The 13,661-nt window shown below is 41.5% G+C and overlaps 1 protein-coding gene across 4 annotated transcripts in view; it reads left to right on the top strand.

Moving 5' to 3' along the window:
* The window catches only part of tbc1d1 (TBC1 (tre-2/USP6, BUB2, cdc16) domain family, member 1), a 247,611-nt gene that overhangs the window by 123,474 nt on the left and 110,476 nt on the right, over positions 1–13,661 (top strand). For all 4 annotated transcript variants that reach the window (XM_048600721.1, XM_048600741.1, XM_020532585.2 and 1 more), the window contains exons 5-8: positions 3,802–3,934; positions 5,144–5,235; positions 8,571–8,681; positions 9,184–9,315. In XM_048600721.1, the coding sequence (XP_048456678.1) occupies positions 3,802–3,934; positions 5,144–5,235; positions 8,571–8,681; positions 9,184–9,315 (468 nt within the window). The remainder of the gene's footprint in view (positions 1–3,801; positions 3,935–5,143; positions 5,236–8,570; positions 8,682–9,183; positions 9,316–13,661) is intronic.

Genomic DNA, 13,661 nt, shown 5'->3' with positions numbered 1-13,661 from the left:
ATCTGCCACTCCTTGGCCGATTGACCCCTCTGATCAAAGCCCCATTGTACTCTGACGTAATCTTCTTCACTGCCCACTACACCATCTATTTTGATGTTGTCTGCAAACTTAGTAACCATACCTCCTATATTTAAATCCAAAAAATTTATATAATGACGAAAAGCAGTGGTCCCAGCACCAATCCTTGTGGCAGGATTCCAGTCTAAAAAACAGCCCTTAACCACCACCCTTTGTCTCCTACCTTCAAACCAATTTTGTATACAATTGGCTAGCTCCCCCTGGATTCCATGTGATCTAACCTTACTAACCGGTCTACCATACAGTCCTGTACCTAATACTGTGAGGGTCTTGTAATGTAGTGGTAGTGTCGCCATTACAGAGCCAGAGGTTCAGGTTCTAGTTCCACCTGCCCCAGAGTTGTGTCCTAACATTTCTGAATAGCTGTCATCCTCCACAGTGCAAATATGACATTGAGGTAAACTCTGCTTTGGGATTATGGTGATAGGCTCAAAGGTTCTCCTTCATTCCCTTTCCAGGCCCAGTGCACTCTCTTATATAAAGCTGAATTTCACAGGCGATTCGAGCAGGTTAGCTAGAAACTCTGAAAAATGAGGCAGTACTTTCTGATTGAAGTAGTCACCAACAGAACATCTAAGAAATTTGAGCCAGTTGTGAAAACCATTTGTGAAAAAGATCTGAGATCTGTGATATGTTTGAGTGGTTTGTTTTATGTTTATCCAAATTCTATTTAAATAGTCTCTGGTAAGCGATAAGGTATTTTATTCTAAGGTGCTTCTCTTTCAGCTTAAACCAGCTGTTCAGATGGTGCATTGAGCCCTCCTAAGCAATACCTCCTGATCTGTACAGGGTTAAACCACTTCCCTGTGCATCCCCACATCCTCTTTTTATCCTCACTGCATGTTTTCACCCATCTTCCTACCCTGGCCATCCTCTTCCATGTAAAGTCCTCAGTCGTGGACGGTTGCTAATCATAACTGTCTGCACTTTTCAGTGTTGTGGTATTTCATTGCAATGTGGCAACGCAAAGAGGGCAGACCCTGAAAAATAAATCTCTGCCAGTATAGGGACTGAGCCCATTGCCATTGCTGCTTCTTGGCCTTCTGCTCTAACCAACTGAGCCAACCTGTGCCAGGCTTTTGTTCTCCTGAAGTAAAGCCTTAAGCTCTAACTGAGTATCTCCACCATGGTATCTTGATACCATGAGTTCCATGCACATGTGCTATCCCATCATCCAAGTTCTGCCATTTTCTGCACCCTCTAACTGAGGAGCGCACCGTATTACACCATCTGCAGTAAATTGCCATGTATTTTAATGGGGAAGAGAGTCAATGTTGCAGCAGTTCAAGAGATGCCCTTCCAGTGTTAGTTTTTTCCTCTTCAAGTTGCTTGGGAATATTTAGTTTGTGCATTTGAACAGAGAAAACGGAAGTGTGTACTTGAAGTACAGGCCTCGGCACCCACCGAGCATGTGCCAACAAGAGCTAATTGTCAGGGAAAGGAAGTCCGAGTAAGTTGTTAAATTTAAAGTAATACAATAATCCATGGTGTCCTGTTTAGTTTGTTTTTGTATGTCTTTTGTGATGGGTAACAGCATTCTTATAGGATTTCCCAGACTTTCCCAATTTCTTGTGACTCGGCGTCCACCTGCAAGGGGTTGTCAGCTCAGCCTGTTTGTGCAGATCAGGATGAATGGAGTGTTTCTTGTCTCCAGCCCAAACACCCACTTACTTTCCTACGACTTTTCTCCTGAGGCACCAAAACTGGAAGAACCTCATCAATCTTGACAAACAATGGAATCAAAGATTATTGTCCTTAGACAAGGAAGTGGAGTTGAAACCTCAATCAGCTGTGATCTTGTTGAACAGTGGAGGATTCTTCAGAGGCAGAATGGCTGCTTCCTGCTCTTAATTAGTCTTTTTGAACCTGGACACAGGAGTTGTGCTAGAAAGTGGAGAGCCAAAACGCAGATGGGGTCAAGCTGAAGATAGGTGGAAGTGCACATTCATTGTGGGTAAATCTGAGGACTACCCTGTCTCCCTATGGGAATTTAGTGATTCCTTCTTGTGGAGGCTAACGGAGAGATGCTAGAAATCAGCCCTGCCCCCTCCAATGGCAGAAGTCCATGAAAATGTGCGGGATCAGCCTTGCAATAAGTGCAATCCATATTCCAACCAGTTGCCTTGGGGAAAGTGTGCCTAGAATATTTTGTCACTAAAGAGCTGAATGCTGTATCTGACTGAAGACAAACAATTGGACCAACTTGTGACCGAGGAGGAGATGAAGTAGCATTATGTTCAAAAGAAAATGTTATGCCATGTCTTTGTCAACAAAATGTTTGTTATTTAAGCAATCTTCCTACCCTAGAGCCATAGCCCTGAATGCTGTGACACTTCAGGTGCTCATCCAAGTACTTTTGTAAAAGTTGTAGGGTTACCCACCTCAACTACTCTTCCAAGCAGTGTATTCCAGACCTCCACCTCTCTCTAGGTAAACAAAAAAATCTTGTGTCAAAATTCCCTCTAAACTTCCCATCTTTCACTTTAAAACTGTGTCCCCATGTTCTTGACCCTTTGTCCAAGGGGAGCAGCTGCATTCTACCCACCCTGCCCACATGCTTCATAATTTCAAGGCTGAGTTTTCTTGTTTTACCGATTTGATACTAAGCGCTGTTTATAAAAGATGGTTGTGGGGTAGTTGGGGAGAGGGTTGTGAGGGTCCACCGCCTGGAGCCTTGATTTCACTGTAGACTTTAGGGTTCATTAAATACGCCAGCTAGACCCAGCTGTATCAAGTGGACTTGCTACTTTAGGCTGGGAAAATGTTGCGGCAAGGTGCTCCACAGAGAGTGGAGGACAAGAGCCAATAGAAGAATTGTAAGAAATTGCCAATAGATGTAAAAATTCAATCAGTGTTCCAAGGTCTTTACAGGGGATGTATGTAAGTGATGGAATGCAGGGTGAGGTGGCCCATGGTCAACCATCTCCCCCAAAAATGACCTTTACTCGCTTCATGCCACTGATACAGGGCCTATACCACTCTTCTCATGGTTCTTGAGTTGGTGCCAGTAGAGGCGAAAAGTGGGAGACCGGTCAAGAACCAAGTTTGTGGTGGCAGGTAAAAAATGGAAATAGACTGCAGTGCTGGTAGAGACAGGAGTGGCATATAGGTCTCCTCGATTTCTCTTCGTTCTCTACTGGAGTATTCACGATACTGGAGCAAAGTTTGGAGTAGGCAAACCATTATGACCTCCATGTAATTTGCATAAAGTAATTCTGTCTTTTTGTTGCATTAAACAGGAGAGGGAGGAGAATAAAAACAGAAAATGTTGAGAAACTCCAGGTATGCTGACATCTATGGAGAGAGAAACAAATTTAACGTTTTGAGCCCAGGGGCTCCTCTTCAGAGTGGTGGTTTGGGGGGAGCAGAACTAGTCCTGAAGAAGGGTCACTGGACTAGAAACATTAACTGTGCTTTCTCTCCACAGATGCTGTCAGACCTGCTGAGTTTCTCCAGCAGTTTCTGTTTTTGTTTCAGATCTTCAGCATTTGCAGTTCTTAGTTTTATTTTAGGGAGAATAACCTTTTGTATTCTTCACTTCTGGTGACCAGAATTTCTAAATGGGAGCCTGTCGATCACCAGTTAACTCTTCATGCTGGTGGCTTTCCATAAGTAATAAGGTATTTTAACATTACTTTGTTAACTGACTGGATTGAGGTTATTGTGGAAATGTGCCTTTTCCATTTTTGCACTGAAAAACAATCACCACTCTTTATCCCACAGGTCGATGAAATTATGTTGACTTTGAAGCAAGCATTCACTGCAGCTGCTGTCCATCAAAACATGAAGATCCAAGCTCAACTGTGTGAGGGATGTCCACTGACGTGTCTTCACAGATTGTGTAAAAAGATAGAGGGTAGTGTGTTTTTAAAACCTTCAACATCATCTTTGGTTTTCCTGCTCACCCCTATACTGCTGCTACTGTGCAATGGTATTGTTATATATCTGGAGTAGAAACATTGACCACATCCATTAACTTAGAGTGGTACGAAGAACTGCTTGGCCCAAGGATTACAATTGCTTCCTCAAGTTGTTAGTTGTTAGTTAAGTCAGGTCTTCCAGGGTTGACACACATTGTCTATTTTGGACTAATACAGTGATGAAAGCAGTTTGTTCCCTACTGCAAAGTTAACAGAATTTAGAACTGAAATGGAAGCATTTTATAACTGTGAATGAAAATATTCCAATACTATTGCAGCTATGAGGACATCTGCCTCATGAACCTATGAACTACAGCTAGGTGCCCTGTGGAATCTAATTTGCCAAAAGCTTTAAAATTTATGAAAAATTAACTGATCTAACCGGTAACATCACTTCAATGCTCTTCTTACATTCCTTTCTTTCTGATTCGCACAAAGGTTGCTATTGGAATGACTAATGGAAACCAAGCAGCCATTATTATACATGATGAAGTAAAAATGCAGACATAAGTGTAGCATAATTCAAGAGTCCGAGAATTTCTGTTGGAATAAACAAATGACAAGATATTTTCTTTGGATGCCACAGGCTGTATAAAGAATATTAAGTTTATTTTTAATTCAAACTTTTCAATTGTAAATTTTCACCTGTGTTTCTGAATATCTTTTGGGCTGTACAATATTACCTATTAGCTATGGCATAAACAGTAGTACTCCTGTCCGTGCACTTCCGTCGGGCCCAGTGAAGAACCAGGTTTTGCAGAGAATGAACTTTATCTATCGCAGGATCAAAAATTAATATAATTGAAGATCAGTTATGCCATTTATATACTCCTCTTAATGCATACTGTTAAAACTGAAAGCACATGAAAAAAAAATTATATCTGGTAGTCTTTTTGTGGCTGGGTTAAATTAAGTTTTCCAAGACTTATCAAAGAGCAGTGTTTAGACTGGTAGCTTCACCTCCTTATTTCTCTTCCTACCTGGAATTGATAACCCGTTCATCTGAGAGTAGGAGTTGAACTGGGTTCAAAGTATGAAATAATGCTGAAAGAAGTTGTATAACATTTTGTTCAGAAGTGAATTCAGTGCTAGAAATAAAATTACTCAATTGTGCTCTAATGATTTTTGTTTTTACTTTCTGGTAGGCCTACCCCCTTCAAAAGCAAAGGTGGAAATTCAGAAACATTTATCAACATTTGACAACAGAGATCAAGGATCAATCTTCGAGGGAGTTCAGGTAATTTTGTCCTACTTATTAAACATAAATGTGAAAGGTAAACTTTAGACTTTATAGTTTTAAAATCAGAATGCCCAAAAAAAAGTGTGTTTTGTGTTAGACTTTTAACTTTCTAAAAATTCATTTGCGATGTGGGCACTTATTGCCTAGCCCTAATTGCTCCTGAGGGGACAGTCCATGTGTTGCAGGTTGACCCACAATGGCGTTGGGAAGCGTATACCAGGATTTTGAGCCATCCTATTGAAAGAGCAAGTAAGGATATTGCAGGACTTAGAGGCAACTTGCAATTGGTGGTGCTCCCATGCACCTTTAGCCTTTGTCCCTCTCCTTGGTGCAGGCTCTGGTTTTGGAATGTGCAATGGAAGGGGTTTGTGCCAAAGGTGGACGGAGGGAAATTTAAGGCAGTGGACAGGATGCTGAACAACCTGGCTGCTCTATTCTTTGTTGTAAAATTTCTTCAGTGTTGGAACTTCACTGTTGCAGGGAAGTGGAGAGTGTTCAATAACACCTCATGACTTGTGCCTTGCTGGATCTGATTTGGAAAGCAAGAACCGAGTTATACTGTATAGAATTCCTAACCCCTGACCTGCTCTTGTAGCAATAGTATTCATGTGGCTGATCCAGTCAATTTCAGTGATTGTAATGTCATTGAATGTCATGGGGAGGTTGTTAAATCTCTTATTGGGGATGGTCATTACCTGACACTTGTGTAGCAAGTAACAGACATCCTACATATTACCTGAAGACTGACTGACTGTTATTCAGTTCTTGCTGAACAAATTATTTTTAAACAACCTCTTCAGCTATGTTATGCCATATTTCTAGAGCAACTGGGATTTCTGTCCCTGAGGTAGGACTCCAGTTCTTATTGAATGTGGGCATGGAGTGCTTCATTATCTGGAAGTTTAGAGAGGAACTGAACGCACTGCAATCTTCAGTAAGCATTTGCACTTCTGACCATAGATTGGAGGGAAGGTCGTTGGCAAGACACCTGAAGATGGTTGTGTCCAGGATACAACCCCAAGGATATTTTGCAGTGATTTCCTGAAGCTGGGTTAATTGGCCTCCAGTAATTAAAGCCTTCTTTCGTTGTACAAAGTACAATTCCAACCAGTAGAGAGATTTCCCCCAATTCCTTCTGACTTTAGTTTCACCAGGACTTGATGTTGTATGCTTCCAATGCTGTCAACAACAATCATTCTCACCTCACCTCACCTCTGTAATTCTTCACTTCTGTCTACGTTTGGACCGAACACGAATCCAAACTGAGGATCAGGTCATGAATGTGGAAGTGCCATTTGATAGCACCTTCCATCAATCTGTGGATGTCTGGATATGTCCTGCTTCACAAGGCCTGGACACACTTTTTGACATTGGTATCCCCATCTGACAATGTTATAACTGTAGTGGAATATTTTGGACAGAGCGAGGCATTGAAATAGGTGTCATCATTCAGGACCTTCAAGAAGAATATCTATTTCCAATATCGAGAGCCAGATATCTTTGAAGACTCATAGGTCTGAACAGTTGGCACCAGTTGTCAGACCAATAAAGTTTTTGAAGTTTGAATCAGTGGAGTACTATTTTTATATTGGTAACTGACCTCTTTAATCTTTAATCCTTGACCTGTTGCCACCTAAGGTATCTTGAAGTAGAGAATTTGTTTTGGCTGTCTGTTGAAAATTCTGAGACCTACTACACTATTGATTTCATCTTGTCCAAGTGACTATTATTTACCAATGTTTCCTAAGCCCTGTCCGCTTGTCAGTGTGTCATTTAGTGCCCTTGGCATGTCTCACTAAAACTCTGGAATAGCTGAAGTTTTGCTGAGGTTCCTGTTTTTTAAAGATGTTGTGGCGCTGTGAGCAAAAGGAAGAGGCAATGTTTTCTTCCTTGTCTTTGCATTTCCGTAGCCTCATTAACATTGTAAATGGCGTTAGGCCCCTTACTGGAGCATTATCAGGTAAAAGCTGACACCTATCCAGAAGGAAACACCAGTAAAACTGGTGAATGACAAATACTGGCCCAGCTCGTCGTGTATGCTTCAGAGAAAAAATAGTGGAGCTTCAGTCTGATTAGTAGATTATTTCCACATATTATTGTATTTTCTGTCTGGCTTAAGCCAGTGCTGATGATATTGGGACTGCTAACTAAAATCTTTATGAAAGAATCTGGTTGTAATGAAGGCTGCAGTAGAGGAGGAAAAGGTGGAGTGGTTGAGGGAATTGATTGCAGTGCGCTGGCCCTAGATGGCTGAAGCACAGAAGGTATTGTTGGGGTGGATGAGAATGGAAGGGGGGTAGTGGTTTGGAAGGATGCAGAGTTGGTGGGCTGTAAATAATTACAGGGATACAGTCCAGCAAAATCATGGGGGGATTTGAATGAGTGTGAGAATTGTAAAATGTAGTGATAGTCAGTAAATCATAAGAAACCGGGACTTCCTGTGGTTTAGTATAGCAGCTGCAAAATGTATCAGTTTGAGTTGATGGAAGATGGGAGCCTGGACGGGAGATTGTCCTCAAACTTCACTATTTCAACAATGAGCATAGAACAGGATTTTGTGGCCTGAGATAAGGTCTGGAGTCTCTACTTAGAGATAAATAGGACATTCAGTATTCTGGTTTACCAAACAACAGTAACAATGAAGGGATGGAGTCAGTGTCAGGGCAGATTATAGAGTGTTGTGAGGCCTTGATGATCACAATCCTCGTCTCCGCATAGACACACACCCCTCTGTAGAGACAGAGATAAGACTATACTGTGCCGCCCATACTGTTTAATGTCTTCAATAATGATGAATTAATGATACTACGAGAACGAGCTTTGAGCTGTCTATGATACCGTTTCTGAAGTGACTTTTTAACTGATGATACTTCGTTCTAGCTGAATCTAATGCACGTACCCACTGTTGTTCTTAGCTTCAATAAGTGAGGGTTGACACTGAAGTGTTGACTAAGTGTCCAAATGCCCATGTCCTCAAATCTGTTGGTGAACTTATTTTTATGTCACCATTGCTCACTTTCTTACCCCATCATAAATTCATCATTACAAAAATTTATCCTCCATTCTCCCATCTCCATTACTAAAACTGCAGGCTATGATGCCCTATGATTCAATTACAGTCATGGTGTGAGTCATAGTACTTCTGTGATTTTATGCTGTGGACTTGATGCTGAGTTCAGATTCCCACTCGATCATTAGATTCCTTACATGGACCTGAATGAATGACAAGTTGCTTTTGCCCCTTTGGTATCAGATGTGTTTCTGAACAGTTGACATCATTGTGGATTGTGATTATTTGAAAATATTTAATCAATTTTAATGACTGCTCATAGAAAATGAAGCCAAAAAATGAATTGGAAGAAAATGAACTGGTTCTATCAATGCTGCGACAGCTTTATGAAGAGAAACAGAAGCTGCACACCCACAATGGAGATGCCAAGCAGGTACAGAGTCCTCCTGATTGCGGGCAATAATCTCCTTTAAAACTAGTTGCTAAATGTGGATTAACAAATCTAATTGTTGCCTAATCAACAGAGACGCTTGATTTCAAAAGTTTGAAAAAACTACAGCAAGAACCAATGCATACAAAGCAAATTCTGCTTATTTGCTTGACACAAGTTACAGTCCAACAGGTTTTTTAAAATCACCAGCTTTCGGAGCGCTTCTCCTTCATTAGGACTTCACCTGATGAAAGAGCAGCATTCCAAAAGCTTGTGATTTTAAATAAACCTGTTGGACTAAACCTGGTGTTGTGAGATTTCTGACTTTGTCCACCCCAGTCCAGCACCGGCACCACTACATCATACTTATTCTGTAATGTAATGGTCATCCTAGGATGCCTTATTTGAAGCTGCCCAAGTGTTGGAGTCATTCAGTTTGCATCCTGCCCTATGTGAAGCATTTGCACTGGAACAAAATTTTTGCTGATCTTGTTTCTCTTTTCAGACCCCACAAAGCTGCTCTCAGCCTTCAAATATGAATGGACAGCAGTCTCTGTCCGGCCGCTTTAGACTGGACCATCTCAAGACCAAGGCAAAAAAATCATTGGCTGAATCTCTGGAGAATATTTTATCAATGGTGAGCATTCTGCTGTTTCTTAACTATAATTACTTGGAGTGTTTGGTAGAATGTGGAGAGTTTGTCTCTGAAAACTCATTTTGCCCGTCAATCAGCAAATTAAAATACTTCCTTGATAACAAGATGTAGAGCTGGATGAACACAGCAGGCCAAGCAGCATCATAGGAGCAGGAATAGGTTGGTCCAGCAGCATTTTCCCCTTCATGCCAACTGCTATTTATGTTTGTTATTATAGAGGTTGTCCTCAAGGCTATGGCTATAAATCAGCACCAATATTTTACAAATTAAGTAAAAGTAATCGAACTGTAGATGCTCAAGTCAGATTAGTTATTGTTGTTCATCTGCTAGTTTTCCAGTGTCTTTTCCACGTCCATTGCTTTCACTCAAGTATTATCACTAGCTCAAATCTCCTTCAATTTATTTTAATGTTTTTGGTTAAAAGTAAAATATTTTGAATAAAATGAATGTTTTCATATTAGAGAAGCAAAAATCTGTCAGTTCACTAGGAAGCTCAGAAGAACAGAGGGATCTTGAGGTGTCTGTCCACAAATCCCTGAAGGTGGCAGCACAGGTTAGCTAAGAAGGCATACGGGACGCTTGCCTTTATCGGTTGAGGCATAGATTACAAGAGCAGGGATGTTACGTTGGAGTTGTATAGGACTTTGGTTATTTCATAGCTGGAGTACTGTGCGCGGTTATCGCCACCATACTATATGGAGGATGTGATCACACTGGAGGTGCAGAGGAGATTCACCAGGATGTTGCCTGGGATGGAACATTTCAGCTACAAAAGAGGCCGGATAAGCTTGGGTTGTCTTCGAGAGCAGAGAAGGTTGATTGAGGACCTGATAGATGTGTATCAGGTTATGAGTGGCGTGGACAGAATGACTAGAAGACAGCTGTTCCTTTTAGTTGAAGGGTCAAGAGCAAAGGGGCATAATTTTTAAAGTGAAAAGCAGGAGATTTAGAGGAGATTTGAGGAAGGCATTTTCTTCCATAGGGTGGTGAGAATCTGGAATGCTATGCTTAGAAGGGTGGTTAAGGTGGATAACCTCACAATCTTTTAAAAAGTACTTGGATGAACACCTGAAATGTCATAGTGTTCAAGGCTGTGGGCCTGGTGTGAGAAAATGGGACTAGTGTAGGTAGTGCTGTTTATTTGGATGTACAGGCTCAATGGGCCAAAAGGCTTCTGTACTGTATGATTTCATGATAAGTTTAATAAACTTCTGACCCCAGATTGCTATTCAGTTTAAGTGGTTTTTTAACAACTGCATAGAACATCTGAAATAAAAACGGAAAAGCAGGAAGAGAAAGATCATTGACATGATGTATGAAATATTTCTGTCATCCAGATGCTACCTGACCTCTGCTACCTAATATACTGACTTTGCCTGAAATTTCTATTTTTATTTCAAATTTCCAGCATCTTCAATATTTTGACTTGTGTTTAATGCACTGCCTTTTCTTTCCAAGTTCTGTTCTTCTCTTTTTTTTTTATCCCCCCCTTTTTGTCTCTTTAATCTTATTCATTTTATTCCACATTTCCAACAGCGTCAATATTTTTATTTTGTACACAACCTAAACCTAGCCTCTGTAACCCAACAGGTTTAAAACTGTTCATGAGTCAGCCCAATAGACAATGGCCCTACCCCCTTTTTGGGAGATCATGCCTCACTCCTTGTATACGAGGCTAACATCCCAGCTTTGGGTCAAATTGGTCAGGATCAACAGATCTCTATTCAACGATCCATGAATGTAATTTGGGAACAGTTTGGGTTCTTGTGTACTGCCCCCTTTGGGTACTGCTCACTTTGTGGCAAGGGAGTAAATTAGTGAGGGAAAAATTAACAGTTGTGACTGTAGAAAGGAGCTTTTGCATTTTAGTTCATTCTGATTGATGTTGAATTCATAATCATTCACACTGCAGGAAGGGTCTGACATCAATGAAACGATAATGGTTTTGTGATTTTTTGTTTTAATTCTTACAACTCTTTTGCTCGCTAAAAGAGAAGGGAATAAAGGGGCACATCCAGAGCAGCAAGCCTGTTGTAATGACCAGTCTCTCAGTTTTGCCACGTTTTTCCAATTGCCTGGGTACTGGTCTGAAGCTTAATGGTTGACTAGTGCCATCTACAGGAACTGAATTAGTTATTCAACACAATTCTTGACAGAACCAAAAAGAAAAGAAATTTCAGGTTTGGCAGCACCTGTGGAGAGAAAACAGAGTTAACATTTTGGGTCCAGTGATCCTTCCTCAGAACACTGGTAGCTAGGAAAATGTCAGTTATAGGGAGGGGGTAAGGGGTAAACGATACGTGGAGATAGTGCCCAAGGAAAGGGAAGAACAGTTGGAAAGACAGTAGAGTGGATAACAATCAGTCTAGGAGAATGAATGGCTACTAATGAATAGAATAGAGATTTATCATTATGTATTGTTCAATTAACGGTTCCTGGGCTCGGAAAGCCAATTAAGGAACGACGGAATACTCTGAAGGTGCAGCCGGCATGAGACTGCCAAGCCAGGCTGCTGGAATCCCCCTTTTTGCTGGGCTGGGAGAAGCCTCCTGTTCCCCATGCACTGGCACCGATCCGCAATTTGTCCTTTTCGCCGATGTTTCCGCTCTTCAGGCGCTCGGGCCTAGCTGCAAACCTGGAGCCTCAACCTAGCTTTCGAGTCCTGGCATTGATGCCACTGCTGCCGGAGGCCTGCTCCTTCACCCACCACTCTCCAAGCTTGAAAGAAAAGGAAACAAAGTAAAAGGAAAAAATAAAGAGAAAGCTGACCAGCAAATAAGCCCTAGGCTCAGCTCCCCTACTGGAGACTATGAATGGGAACTAACAGTGGCTAACAATGGGTAGTATGCAATAGCAGACCATGTGATATTAAGGCCTAGTGTGTGGGTCAGGACATGGGAGAAGATGCCTCAAGCCCTAAAATTGTTGAACCCGATACTGAGCCCAGAAGGCTGTAAAGTTCCCAAGCAGAAAATGATGTGCCGTTCTTCCAACTTGCAGTGAACTTTGCTGGAGCGCTGCAGCAAGCCTGAGACAGATGTTGGTCAGGGAACAGGATGTTGTGTTGAAGTGGAAGGCAACTGGAAGCTCAGGGTCTTTTTATTTGCGGGCAGAACTCGGGTGTTCTGCGAAGCGTTCACCCAATCTACGTTTCGTTCCCCTGATGTAGAGGAGACCACATGGTGAGCAGCATATGCTGTAGATTAGATTATGTGAAGTGCAGGTAAAGCACTGCTTCACCTGGAAGATATGTTTGGGTCCTTTGATACTGGGGAGAGAAGACGTCAATGGGCAGGTGTTTCACCTTTTGTGATTGCAGGGGAAGGTGTTGTGGGGTGGGTGGTGGTATTGGGAATGGACTAGGGTATCCTGGCAGGAATGGTCCCTGTGGAAGGCTGACAAGAAACGTCGACTCTCCTTTCTCACCATTAAATGCTGCCAGACCTGCTGAGCTTTTCCAGCAATTTCTGTTTTTGTTTCTGATTTCCAAAATCCGCAGTTCTTTGGGTTTTTTTTTTACAGTTATTGACACTACAGGTACAGAATGTAAAATAAACCTGGAGTTGTCTGCAAACTGGACACTTTCTGCATCAATTTTTTTAATAGAATATGATTTAAAGCTAAAAGTTAACCTGGATGTCTGGCTAGTTGCTGCATGGGCATGCTATGTCTCAAGACTAGGTCCTGACTTCCACGTATTGTTCTCTCCTTTGCTTCTTGTGATTCTTGGCCCGACCTGACCTGGCTTGACCCAAGCTACCCATGACCCAAATTACATAAGCTAAAATCCAGGAAGATCCTTAATCCAGCATGGTCCCTGTCCTGAGGATGCTGGCTTTGAAGTACTGTACTTGTACACATAATAAACACAAAACCTAGTGCTCTGTGGGAGCGTTCCACAGTCAAGAGTTGAAATTTTGGTAGACAAGGTTTTATTATAAATATATCATTGATTTTTGTAAACTAGTCCTAAGATTGCAGTATTATCTGGTACAATTTTGTAAAATATAGTTTACCTTGGCGAGCAAGTTTTGTAATTTATTTAAATTGATGAGCATGCAATACATGGTGTAATTTTTAGCATGAATTTGCTGATCGTTCTGAGGAACTGCTTTAATTCAGAAGCTTTTAAGTTAACGATGATATAAAGTGTAACAATTGTCTTTCTTACAAACATGAAGGTTCAAAAAGATGGGAAAAGCTTTCAACTCTAACTTCGATTTTCCCTCCATCTTTCCTCCTGGTCCGGGTCCTTGTCTTCATGTACCTGTTGATTGTGATCCTCGCTGAAAATTGAGGGAGCTGGATTTAATTTGGTGACAGGGGTC

Source organism: Rhincodon typus, chromosome 1 (genome assembly GCF_021869965.1).
Source record: "Rhincodon typus isolate 14 chromosome 1, sRhiTyp1.1, whole genome shotgun sequence".
In the NCBI taxonomy this organism is placed as follows: domain Eukaryota; kingdom Metazoa; phylum Chordata; class Chondrichthyes; order Orectolobiformes; family Rhincodontidae; genus Rhincodon; species Rhincodon typus.
This window is presented reverse-complemented; position numbering and strand designations above follow the sequence as displayed.